Source organism: Nansenia antarctica, assembly GCF_963989245.1.
Source record: "Nansenia antarctica genome assembly, chromosome: 9".
Classification (NCBI taxonomy): Eukaryota; Metazoa; Chordata; class Actinopteri; order Argentiniformes; family Microstomatidae; genus Nansenia; species Nansenia antarctica.
The window spans coordinates 12,299,525-12,320,202 of NC_137679.1; the positions used below are offsets into that span (position 1 = coordinate 12,299,525).

At 43.4% G+C, this 20,678-nt stretch overlaps 1 protein-coding gene and 1 pseudogene across 2 annotated transcripts in view; one reads left to right on the top strand and one right to left on the bottom strand.

The window, feature by feature from the left end:
- Positions 1–1,538: 1,538 nt before the first annotated feature.
- LOC308165337 (mixed lineage kinase domain-like protein) lies at positions 1,539–6,397 on the top strand (the record flags this gene model as incomplete). Its single annotated transcript, XM_080539495.1, has 9 exons — positions 1,539–1,986; positions 3,705–3,882; positions 4,042–4,142; positions 4,266–4,401; positions 5,130–5,217; positions 5,415–5,554; positions 5,726–5,775; positions 5,921–6,064; positions 6,348–6,397. The coding sequence occupies 9 exons, from the start codon at positions 1,539–1,541 to the stop codon at positions 6,395–6,397; spliced, it is 1,335 nt and encodes a 444-aa protein (XP_080395621.1).
- A 5,657-nt stretch (positions 6,398–12,054) lies between these two features.
- Positions 12,055–20,678, bottom strand: part of LOC308165338 (putative ATP-dependent RNA helicase TDRD12) — a 96,846-nt pseudogene continuing 88,222 nt past the window's right edge. The window contains exons 19-22 of the transcript in view: positions 20,151–20,336; positions 19,667–19,820; positions 19,102–19,229; positions 12,055–12,105 (exon numbers count right to left, since the gene is read on the bottom strand). The product of the transcript in view is annotated as a putative ATP-dependent RNA helicase TDRD12 (transcript). The remainder of the gene's footprint in view (positions 12,106–19,101; positions 19,230–19,666; positions 19,821–20,150; positions 20,337–20,678) is intronic.

Sequence of the window (20,678 nt, forward strand, 5' to 3'; positions counted from 1 at the left end):
CTAAGTTTATTGTCCAGTGTAATTCCTAGGTATTTTAAACGGTCGACCATTTAACTGACAGTTGGCCTAATTCTATACTCACAAGAGAACTTATGAATAAGGTCAAGAAAAGGCAAGAAAACCTGTTTTACCTGCCTTCAGTTACAATAATGTATGTGTACACACACGCACAAACAAACATGCAGAAACGCACACGCACCTGACTGACTGATTTGAAGTGATTAAGTCTGACTGTTGTTATATGATGTCTTCAACATTAATTATTTAATTGGGTTGGAGCTCTGCCTACAAGGAGGTCAGCATAGTGTTTCGGTGTACTATGCTTGGTTTGGAAATGTAGAATTGAGACATACCTCTGTCCAAAAGTGTGTTTACAGTGTACAGTTTGTAGGCTATTTTGAAAAGACTTTTCCTCTGTAATTATTTTATTTAATTACACACAATGGTGGATTTATGAAGAGATTGATGAGAGATTAAAGTTGATGAGAGATTAAAACCATCACTTCTTTCATTTGTAAAAAGTATTAATGTTCTGAAAACTCCTGTCTGTTTGTATAGTCAGCTTACACTTAGCTCTGATGCACACACATACCCATACTACACAATTCCAAAGACCAAAAAATCTACACAGAGTAGATTTAAATTATTAAAAGTGTTCTTGTACATATAACTTATGTTGTATGTACGGCTACAATTGTATGTCTATATTCACACGTAACGTAGAGCAACTCTTACTGTCACTTCAAATATCAACATATAAGCCCAAACATGAATGGTTTTTACGTTTCAGACGTTTGTTTGAGAGCTGGCCAAAGACAAAAGCAGGTCTGGTCAGAGCACGTTATCGTAGCAACCACCAACTGTCACTTAACTCTTGCAGGTGTCCCTCTGACACACACACACACACACACACACACACACACACACACACACACACACACACACACACACAGACACAGACACACACAACCCCACAACTTCCTCCCACACAACAAAAGCCTCTGGGTGAGCTAGAGGAACGCGGTCTTCGCCGGGGGGTGCAGGGGAGTTAGCTAGCACTAGTTAGCTCGGCCCCCGGGTGAGCTAGAGAAACATGGTCTTCGCCGGGGATGCAGTGGAGTGGCCCAGGGGGGGGCAAGCACACTTCACAATTTCCACAGGAATTGTCCCTGTCTAGTTATTATTGTTGTGTGTAGAATCTGTGGATAGTTCTTTTTTTGTTATGTGTTTTGTGATGCTCACCAAAAACTGGCCTTGAGCATTGCCAGCCTTTATTTTGTTCTTCTTTTTTTTATTGTATTTTTAAAAATGTTTTGTTTTGTAGAGATCTATGTTTTTTTCTCCTTTGTTATGTTCTGTGATGTTGATGCCATTCTTCTTTGTTATATGCTTTTATGATGATTTCTTGAATATGTTCTGTGTGGACCCCAGGAAGAGTAGCTGATGCTTTGCATAAGCCAATGGGGATCCTAATAAAAATCAAATCAAATCAAATCAAATTCCATCTTCCTCTCTGTCTCTCTTGTCTTTAGGCAACCATGGACATCATAGACCCCATCTTGGCCATAGCAAATACTCTCTACTCCCTGTGTGGTGAAGTGAAGGCCAATAAGGAGCGATGTCATCGTTTGGCCCTGCGTGTTGAAGCGCTGGTGGTGCTGGTGAAGGCAGTAAAGGAGACGGGACTAGGGCAAAACCCTGGGCTTGTGGAAAACGGCCTGCGAGACTTCAAAATCACCCTTGAGTGTGCCCTGGATATGATAAAAAAATATGCCTGTGCCAACTTCCTAATGCGCATTGTGAAGGCCTACGACCAAGGAGACGAGTTTGGGAGCTTGAACGAACGTCTGAATGAAGCGGCTCAGGTGTTCTCACTCACCCTGCAGGTGGACCAGGGAGCAAAGCTGCAGGAGGTGTTCCAAGAAGTCACACGTCGGACACAGGATGAGGCAGACATAGAGAGCGACCGATTGGAGCTACAGAAATGTGAGACAAATATGCCGTTTTTTCGTAATTTCTATTTAGGTTATACAGTGGCTTCGGAAAGTATTAGGACCCCTTAACTTTTTCGTGTTATAGACTCAATTTAAAATGGATTTAATAAAAATGTTTGCCATAAATTCAGACACAATACCCCATAATGACAAAGCTAAACATGTTTTTTATTTTTTTTATGTTTGCAAATGTATTACAATTGAAATAACTTTTTTATTTGTTTACTTATGTAAATTGAACTAATTTACATAAGTATTCAGACCCTTTGCTATGACACTCTTAAAATGAGCAAATTTCATAATTTCCTCTTAATCCTGACAAACTCCCCAGTCCCTGACAGTGACAAATATACCCATAACTTGATGCTATTCTTGGTGAGATGGTGCGGAAACTGCATTGCATGTGCTAGAATTGCACTAAACGTGATGCTTTGTAGTAAAACCAGACATTGGCCACTTGGTGTGCTCTTCACTCCTGCTGTTTCCCCTTCGACCAGTTTATATGCCTGGTTTTTGCTACTCCTGTTTTTTAAAGTAAATATAGTAAAGCTTATGTTTGATTTTTGCAACTCTGAGTCCTGTCTCCGCTCTGCACTGGGATCCACCTTAAAAGACCTGTTACACTTGGTTATAGACCAATTTTGAGTTGTTGAGTTGTTGACTTTGCTTTTGAGCTAATTTTAAGAGTGTTATAGCGAAAGGTGAATACTTGTGTAAATTAGGTTTTTCTCTATTTAAATTTTAATACATTTGAAGATAAAAGAAATTCTAAAAAGTGTTTTCGCTTAGTGTTTATGGTGTATCATGTGTGGATTGATGGCTAAATTGTTCATATAATCCATTTTAAATTGAGTCTATAACACAACAACATGTAGTCAAACAGTCAGGGGTCTAAAAACTTTCCGAAACCACTGTATATATGTAGCAGCCTATCTGTGTGGCTTTTATTATTGCACAGTAAGTAAGTGAAGCTAGTCTGCACTGTCTGTACCCACAGGTTCTTCACTTGTTCACAAGTTCAAACCCCCCTGTAGCGACTAGATGGAACCAAATGTAAAACGATCAAAGACAAAAGCTTTCAGATATGCGTATCCATTCAAACAATGCGTATAATGCGGTCAACAAAAATACAGCGACCCAACTCTCCTCTCTCTCTACTCCCTCCATGCAGGTGAACAGGTGCTTATATTAACCCCACAATGACACTGCCCATAACCACATGACTTCCGGATGGTCTCAATACCGCGATCAAAGCAATAAACAAACAATCAAAATAACCAAAATATAAACTCACAATAAACCCATTCATGGCTCCTACTGTGAGGACCCATGCAATTCAGGCTGCTAACTTTGTGTGTGTTTGTGTCTATCCCACAGTGCTACAGTCTCTGGCTGAGGAAAAGAAAAGCCTAGATGCAGTGCATGAGATAGTGGACTCCACCCAAAAAGAAGTGAGAGATATCAAAAACATGGTAGAGTCATGTAAGTGGCCGAAGCAGATATACTGTAGACAATGTATAATGTCCAATTGTAATGAACTCTAACTTTCAGGAGGGTGGGTGGGTGGGTGGGGGGGGGGGGGTTGGGTGAGCTCACAGATTAAAAGGGGGCGGGACTAAGGGCAGGGCTTGAAATCAGTCTCATCTATGAAAGCTTTAAACAGATATCCAGTCTTCCATCTCGTTGACTTTATGTTTGTCTCGTTCGCAGTGAAGAAGCCCTGCATTTTATTTCAAGACATCCGAGAGATCCAGCCAGAGGAGTTGAGTTATGATGTGCCCATAGAGCCCATCTTTAAATCTGCCAACTCAGAGGTGTTCAGAGGAGAGTACAACAAATTCACCGTGGCCATCAAAAGATACACTTGCCCAATTAGCACCGGACCAAGGTTTTTACCATAACTGAATTCCTTATGGCAGTAAACAATATGATTGTAAAATCAAAAACTATATTTCAATATGGCAGTTAATCTCTAAAACTCACATGAATTAAATATGATGTTTGTATGCTAAAACAAATACATGTGTTGGTATTTCTCCCACACAAGTCAGGTGAGAAGTGTCTTCCAAAGGGAGGTTGACACCATGAAGCGTTTTGAGTCACCAAACATCCTGCGAATGTTTGGGATATGTGTCCAAGATGAGAACGGTGATTTAAGCTTCTGAATCATTTTATGTGAAGGTCATTGCTGACCAAATAGAAGACAGGATACTGTGTCTGAGACTCATTGCATCTCAATCACTCTTACTTTCCACTCTTGTTCTCTTCTAGTACCCAATCCAAACTACCTCATCGTCATGGAATACTGCGAGAAGGGAAGTCTGAGGAATGTTCTGGATTCCCAGAGAAAACTGTCCTGGGAGAGAAAGGCTCGCATGAGCCTGGATGCAGCAAAAGGCCTCTACAGGTTTGTTTGTTTGTTTATTAGGATCCCCATTAGCTAATGCCATGACATTAGCTAGTCTTCCTGGGGTCCGATGCAAAAATCATATTTGAACAATTGTCAACATTATAGACAATTATAAACATTGTATACATACAGTACATACATCATAATAACAAAAAAACAAAAACAAAAAAACAAAAACAAAGAAAATACATGAAAATACAACAGATCAGCAAATGAGATAAATCATCTACTGTTCATTCAGAGTTAATTGTATTAAGTGCTCTTTTATTGTTTTCTTGAAAGTGCATCTGGAATTAGTTTTACTAACATGCTTGAGTAAAGAGTTCCATCCTGTAATGGCTCTGTAAATTACAGTAGATTTGAGAAGATTTGTCCTAGGTCTAGGTGGTAAGAGATATCCTGAAATGGCCTGGTGCCACCATAGGAATGAAACCCCTGTGAAGCCTATTGTCCTTTCTGATTACTTTTGGTGCCCTGAAATAGGGCGATGATGTATACAAAGTAACCCTAACCCGTAATTTCTAAATGGTGAAACCAACATGAACAAATACCCTTCAATAAAAGCTGACAATCTCTACTTTAACATCATGGTAATTGTTTGATATCTTTGATATCAAACGTACTGAGCCAAAAGAAGAAAAAAAAATACACTGTTTCCTCTTCATTAAATCTATGTCATACTAAAATGTATCATGTTGACTCTGCTTTTCTTTGTCTCACTGTAGATTACATCAATCTGACAAACAGCAGTTTAAAGTGCATGGATGCATCAATAGTAGCAGGTTTCTGGTAGCTGATGGATACAGAGTGAAGGTATGAGAGAGCCTGGGTAATCTTTTACACAGCTGTATTTGTCTTCAACATGACAGTATAGTAGATATCAAGGTCCACAGGCATGTAGTTGCAGCTGTCAGAGACGATGTATCTAATCAGACCTGATTGCGCAGTTGACGTTGTTCACAGAGTTACAAAGTGTAGTCATTTTTGTGTACTCTGTTGTGTGTGGTCAGCTTGGGGATTTGGAGTTGGCGAAAACTGAGACCTCTTTGATGAGGACCAAGGACAGAAAGAACAGTTCCCTATGCTACACCTCACCTCAGCAGCTTGACAATATCAACCAGCCTTATACCAAGGCCTGTGAGATGTACAGGTCAGCTCCCAGTCACGCTCAACAGCACCATCTCACAACAACTGCAATGAATGTGGAGTCACAAAAGAAACGTCATCTTTGTTGTTGAAACTTCCACTGTTGCTCTATGTTGGCAAAAATGTCTACTGACAGATCTCCCTCTCACTGAATGCTTTATGATGTTCTTTGCAGTTTTGGAATTGTTCTGTGGGAAATTGCAACGCGCAATAATCCATTCAAAGGTGTGTGACAACTTTATCAGTGAATAATGCGGTGTATGTCAATGAAAATGCACTACAGCAAAAATAGGAAAATCCATGCTCTCTGATGTAGTTATGTGTCGTACCCTCATATTCGTTCTGCTGTTCTCTCTTGTCTGAACAACAGACTGCTCCACACGAAGAGAGATCTATCAGAGGGTGTGTATAGACCAACTCACTGAGCCACTTCCTAAAGACTGCCCTAAAAAGTTGGGAGAACTGATCAACGCCTGCCGGTCCTACGAGGGTTTCCACAGGCCAACTGCAGGAGGTACCTTCAACGCATAACTTACAGTGGGAGGAAATTAGGAAAAATAAAAATGTTTATTAAACATAATTCCATTGCAGCTATTCACATTAAATTCGGACCAGACATTGGTATTAGCTCAATAAAACTACACAACTAAAGAAATTGTAACATTCCAATCCATACAAATTCCAGTCTAGCTCAAATGCGTCCTCTTGATTGTACTCGTATCCTGTCTCTCTTAGTTTCAGGATTGGGGTTATCATGTGAAGGAAAGATGTGATAACTAAGTTGATCTGTTCCACAGTGTTGGTGGACAAGCTACGCAAAGTGGTGGAGCAGATGGAGGAGGACTAACTGAGGATCACCTCCCTGAGTCTCTGATATTGGGTTTTATATGACATGTTATCTGAATATATGTGTATATATGTATCCATGTTTTTGTATTTCATGGGTCTTATAATATGCATAGATATGTTTTATATGTCAATGGGTTTGTATCCATCTCTATACATCATTATCTATCTATATATATAATTATCTATCTTTATCTATCTTTATCTCAGTATCTATCTAATATGTACCCATAGAGGGACTAATCTAGTTTGCATAAGGGGCTGGTTGTGCGACGGTTAGGAAGAGTGGGAAGTACGTGGTGGTAGTGGATAGTGAGTTGGACTTGTGATCGGAAGGTTGTGAGTTCAAATCCCGCCTGAAGCCACACCACTACTAGTGTGCCCTTGAGTAAGGCACTTAGCCCTCAGTTACTCCAGGGGGAATGTCCCTGTAATTCGTAATTGTAAGTCGCTTTGGATAAAAGCGTCTGCTAAATGGCAAAATTATTAAATTACCGGTGAGGTCCCTGGGCCCTGCAGCTGGTCTCTTGTAAACTGCAGCTTAGTTCAGTGTGATTCTCCTGTATCCTGGCTCAACTCTAAAGCCGCCATTAGAAAAAAAACACTGCTCTCTGATCCCAGCTCCAAGCTATCTGTCACACTAACAAAAGTAGTTGAGAAATGCTTATAATGCTGTTTTACTTCACACCGGTTCTGTATTGACAAACTGACATGGGGTACATGAAGATGGTTTAAATCAGACTCCTCTCTTATTCATGTACAAAGGATGATAGGTGATTGGAACTCCCCCAATACAGTGAAGATGGTTAAACAGGGATTTTCATCCAGGGATTAACACACTCTCCCTCAAGGTCTCAATAACTCTCCCTAGGGGTTGATGCAGTGGTGTAGTCTACGTGATACGCAGGACTACGCCGTATAACGTAGACTACACCGTATACCCACTAGGAAAGGCCAAGGATTTCCATATACCCACTTAAAAATGTGTGAGGATACGTAACAGCGTTTTGTGACAGAACTTTCACTTTCATTCATAAAATTCACCCCGTCTGTGTTACGAAGCACTTGACTTTTGGACCATTGAGACTGACTATAGCGTCATATACCATCAACGGGGGGAGATGCGACATGAAATATGTCCAAATGCAGCACTATCATGCACAGATCAGCCTTATAACATGTAATGTTATATATACTGTATATATAACGTTAGACAGGGAGCGCAGATTTATTTTTATGGCGTTCAGAAATGAATGATATGAGGCTGGGAGGGAAAAATCACAGTATACCCACTAGAAACAACTGGACTACACCACTGGGTTGATGAATTAAGTGGACCTCTGGAGTCGCCTTTTTCTGGTGCCAGGATAGGAGGGACCAAAGTACGAAAATAGCTCCCTATATCTACATGGTCACAACATGGGCCCTATATTAAGGGTGGAACAAGGTATGATGTTCAGTTTGTGTCGGGGGTCCACTTGTTGGGTCCCTTAACGCAGCTCACTCTGTTGCATTCTGTGAAGTGTGCAATAAACTTTACTTCAACTACAGCACAGTGTTTCCTTGGTTCTTGCATCTGAAGGAATTACTTAAATTTGACTATTGGGTGATTGTTATACAGTCGTTCAAAATCTCTCCTAATATTTTGAGTGGGACAAAATACAACAACGGTCAATTAATTCAGATCCCACCCTGGTGCGGTCAATGGATCACAGACTTCAAGCGGTTATTGCATGCAAAAGATTGTCCACCAAATACTAAACATTACTGTTTAATTTAAACATTTCATAAATCTGTCCCATTACTTTTGGTTCCCCTGAAATAGGGGGACTAAGCATAAAAATATGTGTAATTTTTATCAATGGTGAAATCAATATGTACACAAATACCATCAAAGAAAATCTGAGAATTGCTATGTAAAACTACCTCATAGTAATTGTTTGATTTCAATTGAAACTTTACTAACCATTACTTACACATGGCGTTGTATATCCACAAATGAGGTACTCTATATGCTACAATGCACCTGCCAAGTGTGTTGCATAGCATTGCACATATCCATTTGCACTGTTTGCATTCAATTATGTTAATGCATAGGTACAATGATGAAGATGTTTGTTTTGGGGGCAGGCCATGTCAATTCTTTTCTTTTTTTAAAGTAATTATTTCTGAGTGGGGCAGTCCCACTCATATTTTTCATTTTATTGACAGATATAGTAGAGATTTAGACAGGAAGGATGGGTGAGAGAGAGAGGAGGGATGACATGCAGGATATGTCCCCGCCGGGACCCTGCGGTTACATGGTCAACGCCACCTAAGCGCCCCGGGTAATCTCATTCTTATGGTAATGACAGCGTTTAATGTTATGGTGAGGTGTTACGTGTGAATCTAAAGTTGGACCCAGATGTCGTGCAGAACACAGACAGGAGACGGAACACGAACGTAGAATTCAAAAATAAAGATACTCTTTATTGAGTCGTCGGGCAACAATCAACCGAACAAATACAAACAAACGTTGGAGGTAGGTTAGTCTCCCAAAAATCCTAATAGTATGATCGCCTTTACACAAGCTCAGGAACAGGCAATCAATGCATAACTTCCTATACGGCGAGGCACGTTACGACTCTGACACAGTACTCACGTAGGGTGAACAACCGATGCAGGGGGGGGAAACACAGGGGGGTATAGATAGACCAAGACACAGGGGGGTATAGATAGACCAAGACACAGGGGGGTATAGATAGACCAAGACAATCACTCACAGCTGTTAATAACAATCAATGACATACAGACAGACAGACAGAGAAACAAATACACATCAAGGGGGGCGCCAAAGGGTCGCTCAGCAGTAGAGCGATCCCCAACCAGACAGTGAGGTGTCACACAAGTCTCACGCATTTCAAACAGTTCTCACGCTCTCACGCCACACCTCCAATTTCTCACGCCGAGAAATAACAATTGTTTTGCGGGACTTATTTTTTAAATTCCTTTAAATGAAGCTACCGGACACGAGTTTCGTGGCATCTTTCTGCACGCGCGTTAACTTGAGTCTGTGTTCACGGGAGCTCCACTGGACGGGTGGATTCGGCAGCTTTTAGACTGGTTGGGCTGGAAATGGTCAATTCCGTCTGGCAACCCTGGTAGCAAAATATGTGCACATATCTGCTAGCCTACTGGTACTTTCAAATCGTATCGTATTATTATTATTATTAATTACAATTTACAATACAAATACAACAATTGGGGGTCCCTCCCCAAAAAATGTGGGCGCGCTACAACTTCAACCACCAACTTAGAATTATCAATGACGCCATTGATAATTCTGACCCAGAGTTTGATTGGACTGATTGGACGGATGGATGGATTCCAGGCAGGGGCGGACTGGGTTCAAAAAACAGCCCTGGCATTTGCGACACAACAGCCCTATTTCCAAACCCAACACGCAACACGGATTGTTAACATAAAGCTTGAGATAATCAGACTGACTAGAATCCAATGTAGACATTTGGAACACATAACACACGCAACTGACACACACTACAATCGCTGAAGAATTCAGAGTGCCGACAACAATCCACAGTGACTGACTTAACCTGAACTGTGGCATCTATCTTAGCCAAAAGGACCTTGAGGCCCAGTTAAGCCTAATAGCTTACGTTACTCGGTGTAGCTAAATGAAGCTGCTCTGACACGGAATACAATAACGTTAGCAAAAAAAAGCTACAGTTACATGAACCATGACATGTATGAGCCTAAACAATACACCAGCCACAGTGCATATTACATTTAGCTTCACCAAAGCAGAAAAAGAGCACTGCACAGCCACAGTGTAATAAATGTGTCTTACCTTCATGTAATTAGCAGACTACTAAGTAGCATACCTGTCAACATTGGGATTTGAAAATAAGGGATATTTTCCCCAAAATAAGGGAAAATAAGGGATATCCCCCCTGCGCACCCCCGGGTCATCCTCTCCCCCCCCCACCATCCACAAACCATACCCCTTACATTTAGACAAGGGTACACACAGTCAATCCTAACATCACCACTAGACAACCATAGGATACCCCTTACATTTAGACTGTACACACAGTCAATCCTAACATCACCACTAGACAACCATAGGATACCCCTTACATTTAGACAAGGGTACACACAGTCAATCCTAACATCACCATTAGACAACCATAGGATACCCCTTACATTTAGACAAGGGTACACACAGTCAATCCTAACATCACCACTAGACAACCATAGGATACCCCTTACATTTAGACAAGGGTACACACAGTCAATCCTAACATCACCACTAGGCATTAGGCAACCATAGGATACCCCTTACATTTAGACAAGGGTACACAGTCAATCAACCACCTGCTTCAGTGCAACAAGAATTAAGTAGTTCCTACATTAAGTAAGTGACTACAGGTGGTCAGAATCAGATACCTGGTTGAAAGTAAAATACTTTGAACATCCCTGCATGAAAACACAAAAGGGCATCTAAATTCAGCACATTTATTTATACATTACTTGACACCATGATGTCAATGGGAAAAGAGCGGGGCAAAGCTACCAGCGATCATTTCTTTTTTTTGTATAGTATAGTATAGTATAGTGGATAGTGTATATAGCCTTTATTTATGTAAACCAGCTCTTTTCCCTTCTTGTTTTTAGTAAAAAAAATAAAATAAAAAATCCTAGCACCAGGGGAGCCCCCCCTCCCAAATGTCGTTGTATGGTACCTGTACTATATCAATGACAATAAAGACCATTCATTCATTCATTCATTCATTCATTTCAAAACAGCGATAATCGAGGCTGTGTTCGTAAAAAACGCTCTGGAAATCTGATCACCACTCATGGAATGCCTCTTATCCAATCAAATTACTTGGTCCCTTTATGACGTTGCACCTAGTGTGCGTTCCGGCACTCTCAGAGCAAAATTACGAACGCAGCCCTGCGCGGGCGACCCGGGCCGATATAAAATGTTTTGGGCCGCGGTCTGCTGAAATAAGTTATTTTCAATGAAAATCACCAGAGACAAAATTACAAATATGTTATTCATTTATTTTTTATATAATACATTCTGAGCGGCCCAGAGTCTCGCGGCCCTCCTGGCATTTGCCAGGCTTGCCCGATGGCCAGTCCGCCACTGATTCCAGGTATGTACTGTATAACATGATAGCCATCTATGAGCAATGCACTGTATATAAGATGATGACCAAGGGTCTTTCAGCTGCTGACCAAGGGGCTGAGTCCAGTTGATGGGGCACAATTTTCTTTTAGACTGTAAGGCTACTGTATTTGTTTATTAAGACTTACATAAATATGATATATTGTCTGAATTTGTCTTGTTTTATCAAATGTTCCAATTATTTTCATTTCTTGTGCTGGTTTATTGTGAACAACATGTACAATTGCAGGAAACTAGCACAAATAATTGTGTGGGAGAGAGAGGGGCCGCCGCTACCAAAACGTGCACAGTTTTGGGGTCGCTCCACCGCCAAAAAAATCTCACTCCAAACTTTTGGTGAAACTTGGTCTTGGAAGCCCGATAAATGCAATTCATTTGAAGGAAAAAGAAACAGTTTGCGAGACAATTGTAAAAAACTCCTCATAGAATCATAGGACTAGTTTTAGCAGTGTTTCAGTCTAGTCTCACTCCGCACCAATGATGGAGCAGCACACGATGAGGCGGGTAGCCGCAGACTGGCCGGTGTAACTCCACAGAGACACGCTACACCCTGTCAAAGGCTAGCTAGACCCAGGGCTCTCAAGTCTCACGCATTGGGCGTGAGACACACGCATTTCAATCCGTTCACACGCTCACACGCCACACCTTGTATTTCTCACGCAGAGAAATTACCAGGGGCGCCCACCAAGTTGCGCCGCTATTTTTAAAAAATAGAACAGGTAGAGACTCAAGTGAGTTCCCTCTGGTTCCCCTAGAGTTCAGAAGGCCACGCACCAGCTAATCTAATAAAAATATATAGCTACCGAACAGCCAATCAGAAAATAATAGCATTGCTGTATCCGGGTAACATTTTGATATTCCCGCTACAACAAACAACGTTCTGATTCCAACGACACGGGCTGACTGGAGCTATTGATTCAGATGCTCGCTACACAGAAGAGGACAGATTATTTGAATTGATCATTCACATCTCGAAGTGGCTACAGACTGGTCGCCGTGGGAGAAGACCATATCCTTTGACGCTGAGACTGAGTGTGTGTGTTTTTTTTTTTTTTTTTACAAATTGATGTCATTTATCAGATCAGACCCCGTCCCCCGCACACACACGCACACACAGGCACACACACACACACACACACACACACACACACACACACTCTTAACACATTTACTACACTGAACATTCATTCACAAACTGCCAGTCTGACGACCTAGACTGGAACTACAACACCCATCTGTTGAAATAATGTTTAGCTGCAGGCAGCTCAGTTTTCTCATGTTACCCCCCTCCTTCGCACCCTGCACTGGCCCCCGATAGCAGCTCACATCAGATTCAAGACCCTGGTGCTTGCCAAGACATCTACTACTTTGAGACATCTACTACCCCCCAGCACTGTGTCTCCTGAGACACCTGCTTCCCCCTATACTGTGTCTCCTAAGACTTCTACTTCCCCCTTTGTACTGTTGTACTATCACGACGACTGCCAATGGCCCTGGGCCTGAGCTAGATTACTCTTCCTGCTACGACTGGTGGATTGATGATTCACTTGCTTAGTCAAATGTATTGATTGTAAGTCGCTTTGGAAGAAGGCGTCTGCTAAACGCCGAAAATCTAAAAGCTCAGGAAAAACCTTCTCCTATCACCTTCTTCTAAAACCTAGTTTTTGTAACACCTTGTCACATAATGACATTGAAAATTATGTTTTTGCCTAAATATCATAAATTATATTCTAGATTTGGTTCAGTTTATTCTGGAATAATATAATAATAATATATATGATTCATTAATATAAATTCTATTATTAATATATTTTAAGTACCCTAAATAAAATAATATTCGCATAACTTGAAAATATGACTTAAGCCATTATTTTAAAGGTGACGACCTGCTCGTTTGTATTGTATAACAGATCTCCCTTCAATGTATAACGGTTTACTCCTTATGACTGGCAGTAGATGGTGGAGGCAGGGTTGCCAGAGTTTTTGGTGGATTTAGCGGTTTTTAGACTGTGGTTAGGCTGGGAATTGTCCATTAGTCCAGTCAATCTGTGGTTTAACCCAGGGGAAATTGCAATAGTAATCATTCAAGTTTTTTTGTGATCCCTAGGGACAACCAAATAACATATTAAAAGTCTTAGTCTTAATATGTATTGGATCAAGGTAAATTCAGGGGTCGAAAATGTGGTTTTTTGTGCCAGGCGCAACACAGCCAGTTAATAGGATAAAAAATGTAACTAATAGATATCACCATGAAACTTCCCCAGTTAATCACTTACATTAAGACTACTATTTTTTGTATTACAAGTTTTCTGAAATATTATGTTTAAATATGCAAATTAGGCATTATCTAATGAAATATGTGCTAATTTGCATAACATTCAAGATCAGAAATCTGAAAATTGGATAAAGCCAGGTTAAAAATTCTTGTTTCATCTTGTTGTCATATTAGAGTCACGGTCCTCTATAACAGGGAATTTGGAACGTTCCATGGCCATCAATTGTTCGGATATTATGGTCAGCATTATCAGCAACATATTGTATGAAGTGCCCAGGTGTGAGTCCACGTCAGGGTTTCCGTTAGAAAAAATTGCCGCCGGACATCGTGTCCGGGAAGATTTCGATTTACCGGACAAACGTGATATATTCCGGTCATCTGATTAAAATATAATTTTTTTTTTTTTTTCAAAATCATATTTTTTTGCTTCCTCCAAATCTAATATAGCTGTTTGTCGCGGTGATTACTGTTGTGTAGCGGCCTATATATGCCATTTAATGTCTATTTCTCATCCGATACGATTAGATGCGAGCTATATAATATATAATAATATAACATGATTCGCATGCGCGCTATGCCATTATGTCCAGCGCTGAACGGGCGCCTCACTGGGAACTGAACAGACAGCATCGATCAATGAACGGACTCCACATTACGTTAACTGAAGTTTGTTAAATTGTTTGGGATTAATGTGAGTTTTCTATTTTCTCTTTCCAGTTTTACCCTTTTTTTTATCAATAAAACAACGTCATTTGGTCTCGCTGGTTGGGAAGGCATTTCGTTTAGCTGCCTGTCAAATCATACTTAATCGGACTCGGGAGTATGACAATGAGGAGAACATAACTGTTTTTGTATGTCGTCCTGAAGACCGGCTGTTAGATCATATTATCGCTGAAGTTTGTTTCCATAGTGTAAATGTTGTCCGTTTCGTTTGTTATCCGCTCCGCTTCGGGACACCATTTTCAGCTGAGCACCAAACACACACACACAACACTGCCCGAGAGAGAAGGACCCGCCCCCTTTAGTTAGCCTATAGGCTATAGGCTAACTAAAGGGGGCGGGTCCTTCTCTCTCGGGCAGGCTAACTAAAGGGGGCGGGTCCTTCTCTCTCGGGCAGGCTAACTAAAGGGGGCGGGTCCTTCTCTCTCGGGCAGTGTTGTGCGTGTATGAGTGTGTGTGTGTTTGGTGCTCAGCTGAAAATGGTGGCCCGAAGCCAAATTGTGCTTAGAGGGAATTATTTTCACCGGACATTATGTCCGACGAGTTTTCAATTTGTCGGACTTCAACACATTTTACCGGACAAAGACCGGTAATTACCGGTTAACGGAAACCCTGGTCCACGTACCTCAAGTTTCTCAGCTACTGCAGCACTTCTTTCATACATCTGTACCTCTGGATATGAACAGCCAAACCCAAGGTGATACAGACTGTCAACTAGAAATGTTGATGCAAAGTGGTGATGCATTTGTACACCAACCCCAAGCTGAAGTGGTGGAAGTAGAGCTCTTGGTCTGGTAGCTTGCATCATGGCTTGGCCGATGGAACAAACTTTTAATTCCTTTTCTTTCCCAACAAATAGTGTGCGCAGGAAGAGTTGCAGAGACTGTGGAACATAGCAGTGTCTTCATCACTGATGACATTTCTAGACTTGTTGGATAGGAACTATTTCCCTGCACAACAGACCTCATGTCAGATTTCAAGACTTCTGCTGCAGCCATAATAAGCCTCTCCTTGTCATTATCATTGCTCTTGGATCCTTCAAAAAAGTCATGGAGAATTGCTGAAGCCGTCCTTCGGAATGTCACCACATTCTGTTTTCCTTTTACCTCACTGAGCAAAATGTCACAACCAAAGTGACTCTGAAGTTGTTCTTTCATGTGGTGAAAGCTGTATGGCTCCTCATCATCTCCTAAGTAGTCCTTCATCCTGATGATGAGGTAATTTATTGTCGTCTGCTCCTCATCACTATGGCGCAGATAGTCTGCCACTTTCAAAAAAGCATCACCACGAGAAAGGGACCGGGGCCTCCCAGATTTACGCCTTTTTGAGCCATCTTGAAAACACTTGGGAACTTGTCTTCCAGTTCTGAAGCTGCCGTTGCAAGACTTGTGGTATACTGTGTCAGCAGCGTGAAGGTCATTCACATATAGCAATCTTCCTCTCACTATATCAGACCAATGGTCCGAACGCTTAGTGCAACATTCAAGTAATTTGGTCTGGAAGTCTTTGGTCCTGACAGGAATCAGTTTGAACTCTTTTAACTTGCCTGAATATCTGTCATGCACCCCACAAAACAAACAGTGATCTTTGTATGAAAATGAGGGGCCAGATGATCTGCGCTTACAACCAACTACCCCTGCTTCAATATCTTGCTGCTGTTTCTTCTGTTTTTCTGTCCTGTGGGTTGGTAAATTTCCTCCGGCATTCTACATGAACCACTTGGCCAGGGACTACGGTTATGCCTACATTGCATTGTTCATTGGCTCTGACAATACCATCACATCCCTTCTGGGTTAACTTGACAGTCGGCACGTCATCAGATGTTTGGTTCCCACAGAATACACACTCATCCGTCTCCATCTGGAACAAAGTTATTAAACAAGGCACACTTTTAACACTGGACAAGGTATACACCAACATCAAACGTGCTTACAAGGCTAGTCCGCTAGCTCATCTAGGCATGTCTGACCATGTGTCAATCCTCCTGATCCCAGCATACACTACCATGGGGAAAAGTGCTCCCATCACCACTAAGACTGTCAGAACCTGGCCAGAAGGGTCCGCTCCACTGCAGATCTGCCTAAATGACACCCCATGGCAGGAATATGAGCATGAGGACCTGGTACAGTACACGTCGTCGGTTCTGAACCACATAGTGAACTGCACCAACTCAGTCACCGTGGACAAACGGGTCCGGGTCTACCCCAACACGAAGCCATGGATGACTGGGAAGGTCCAAAAACTGATCAACGAGAGGGACAACACCTTCTTCGCAGGGAAGAGCACACCGCTGTACAGCACCACCAGGGCTAACCTAAAGCGCGGAATCAAAGCGGCCAAGGCAGACCACAGAGAGAAGATTGAGGAATGCCTCCTGAGCAACGACTCCAGGCGGATGTGGCAGGGGGTTCAGCAGATGACAAACTTCAGAGCCAACAGGCTCACAGCCGCGGAGGACGACCCCCTGCTGGCAGGAAAGCTGAACACCTTCTACGCCCGGTTCGACGAGGGGCGAACAGAGGTAACCACAACACAAACACCACTCTCTCCAGCTCTCAGCAGCCTCACCCTCACAGAGCATGAAGTGAGACGTGTGCTGAAGGCGGTGGACCCCAGGAAAGCCTCGGGCCGGATGGCGTCCTGGGACGGGTGCTGAGGGACTGCGCCGACCAGCTGGCCGGGGTTTTCACCAACATCTTCAACCAGTCCCTGTCCCAGGCCACCATCCCACCCTGCCTGAAAACCTCAACTATCATCCCAGTCCCGAAGAAAAGCACGGTGAGCTGCCTAAACGACTACCGCCCGGTGGCACTCACACCAATCATCATGAAGTGCTTCGAGAAACTAGTCCGGGCCCACATACTCACACGCCTCCCGCCCAACCTGGATCCATACCAGTTTGCCTACAGAGCCCACAGGTCCACAGAGGACGCCATCGCGACGACTCTCCACGCCACTCTATCCCACCTGGAGAGGGGAAACAGCTACGCGAGACTGCTCTTTGTGGACTTCAGCTCCGCCTTCAACACCATCCTTCCAGACAGGCTAGTGACCAAACTACTAGACCTGGGTCTATCACACTCGATATGTGCATGGATCAAGGACTTCCTGACCGACCGCCCCCAGAGGGTGCGGGTGGGCCCCCACACCTCCACAGCCCTCAGACTCAGCACTGGGTCCCCCCAGGGCTGCGTGCTAAGCCCCATCCTCTACAACCTCTACACCTACGACTTCACCCCCGTCCACCCCAGCAACTCCATCGTAAAGTTTGCAGACGACACCACCGTGGTGGGATGCATCTCGGGGGGGGGGGGGCGAGGCGGCATACAGGGATGAGGTAGAGCAACTGAGTAAGCTGTGCAAGGTTAACAACCTGCTGCTGAACAAGTCAAAGACCCAGGAAATCATCGTAGACTTCAGGAGGAAAAAGTCCGAGATCCAGCCCCTGCTCATCGACGGAGAGAGCGTGGAGAGAGTCTCAACCCTCCGATTCCTGGGGATGCACATGCGGGATGACCTGACCTGGAAGGACAACACAAAAGCCACCATCAAGAGGGCACAACAGCGGCTATACACCCTGAGAGTCCTCAGGAAGGAACACAGCAAGCAGGAGATACTGGTGACCTTCTACCGCGGCGCAGTGGAGAGCATCCTCACCTACGGCATCTGCAACTGGTTCTCCAGCTGCACAACAGCGGAGAGAAATGCGCTACAGAGAGTCGTGAGAACAGCACAGAAGATCACCGGCGCCCCCCTCCCCTCTCTGGAAGAGCTGTACAACACACGCTGTCTCAGGAAGGCCTCCAAGATCTCCAGGGACCCGACCCACCCTGGGTACGAACACTTTACCAGGCTGCCCTCGAAAAGGCGGTTCAGGACCATGGCCGCAAGGACAAACAGACTGAAGAACAGCTTCTACCACAGGGCCGTCCAGGCCCTGAACACAGCAAAGACCTAGGTTCTGGGCCCTGGACAGTCTGGACGGATTGATGGCAGCTGCTGGACTGAAAAAAATCAGGTGTAGTGCTGAGGCACAAATATGTACATTTCAAGCCTGCAAACTGCGACACTTTAAATAAATGTGAAATAATACTATTGTGCAATATGACAACCCTAGTCGTCTATCTGTACAGTATAGTACAGTGGATAGTGTACATAGCCTTTATTTATGTAAACCAGCTCCTTCCCTTCTTGTGATTTTTTTAAAAGTGTTTTTTTTCCCCTTTCCTAACACCAGGGGAGCCACCCCTCCTAAATTTCGTTGTTTGGTACCTGTACTGTAGCAATGACAATAAAGTCCATTCATTCATTCATTCATTCATTCATTCATTCATTCATTCATTCATTGTAGTTATTGATCAATAGGAAAAATATATCATATATAATGATTACGTTGACAGACAGTCAGTCCTCCACTGACAGACAGTCCTCCACTGCATCAGGCGGTTGTTCCTCTTTAACTTAGTGAACTCCATTCTAAACATCATAAAATCATGTCTCTCTCTCTCTCTCTGACCTCGTCTGGGGCCTGTGAGTAGAGCAGATCCACCTCGTCCAGCACCAAGTGACACAGCCGCAGGAACATAAAGCCGTGGAAGGCCATCAGACGCACCAGGCTGAAGGGAGTGGTCACAACCATCTGGCCTGGAGACAGAAGGGTTAGGGAATGAGGGAATGACATATTCAAATATCCAACAATATACTATACAGTCAATTGTTGGAATTAGGTATTTTTGCTCTAGACCCAGGGTGCCCAATCTTTTTTGAACCAAGATCTACTTTTCAAGTAGCCACACACACACACACACACACACACACACACACACACACACACACACACTTCCCAGCCTGCATAGTAAACGCACAGGGGTTAATTGCCTTGCCACATGCAAGCGCCCTCCTGACCTTCCTATTGCAAGCCGGCCTCTCTAACCTCTAGGCTACCGGCCTCTCTAACCTCTAGGCTACCGTCACCCCACCGCCGCCCCCCCCCCAATGTTGTAATTCAACCCCCCCCCAAAACAATTTCTTTGACTTCAACTAGAGCAAGTCTAATAGAGCTCCCGAGACAGTAGGCTTACAGTTCTTCTGGATCTTGATCGTCTTGGCTTCGTTCTTCCCTAGTCCCACCAGTGCAATCATGGGGTGAAGGGACTGGGCAGTCTGGCATTCCTCCAGCCGGTCAAACACAGTCTGGGCCTTCTCCCACCCCGGGCACAGGATCACTGCTATGGGCTGGGGGGGGGGGGGGGGAGACACACCAGACGACAACAACAACAACAACAACACATGGGTATCTTCACTCACCACTTGATCGTTTTACTATGGATTTGTAGTAGTCCAGAAAACCACATCTAAAAATCAGCCTTCTGATAGCATGGAAAGTACTGGAGTTGGAACAATATTGTTCTATTGTACATATTTTAGCTAGTTTTAGGCTAGTCTGTTAATAACACAGACACTCCTACATTGACACTATGGAGACAGGCTTGAGCTTCCATCCTCCAGTCTGGTGTGTGTGTGTGTGTGTGTGTGTGTGTGTGTGTGTGTGTGTGCTGGGCTCACCCCGGTGTGTGAGGAGAGGGTGCTGTAGCCTGAGGACAGCTGCATGTGAGCCAGTAACGGGGGGAGGTAGGTGAGGGGCTCGTCTGCGCTGCGGGAGATGAGGACCGTGTCACAGCCCTGGGCGACTGCTGGCCAGCAATAGCTTTCAGCCACCGACGGCCTAGTGAACTTCTGTCTCATTAGGATCTGGAGAGAACACGTATGACACATTCTAATGCTTTGGTCCTCATGTCGGGATCCGATGTAATGATCAGACTTTTCTTTCGAAAAATGTGAATACATTTCCGCGTTGTTGAAAATCAATGACACACACGTCGCTAGTCAACTAACACAGCTTGTTTTGTGAGCCTGCTAACAATGTAAAGTAGTGTTATAGTTAACTAAATAGCAGTGGAAATTACTCACCGGCAATCCATTGCCTTGCAGTATTTTGGCTTGACTAGCGAGTTTGTGTTGTGATTCTCAACAACGTTGAAACGTAGTGTTTCAAAAGAAAAGTCCGAACACTTTGATTGGTTGCCGACATGC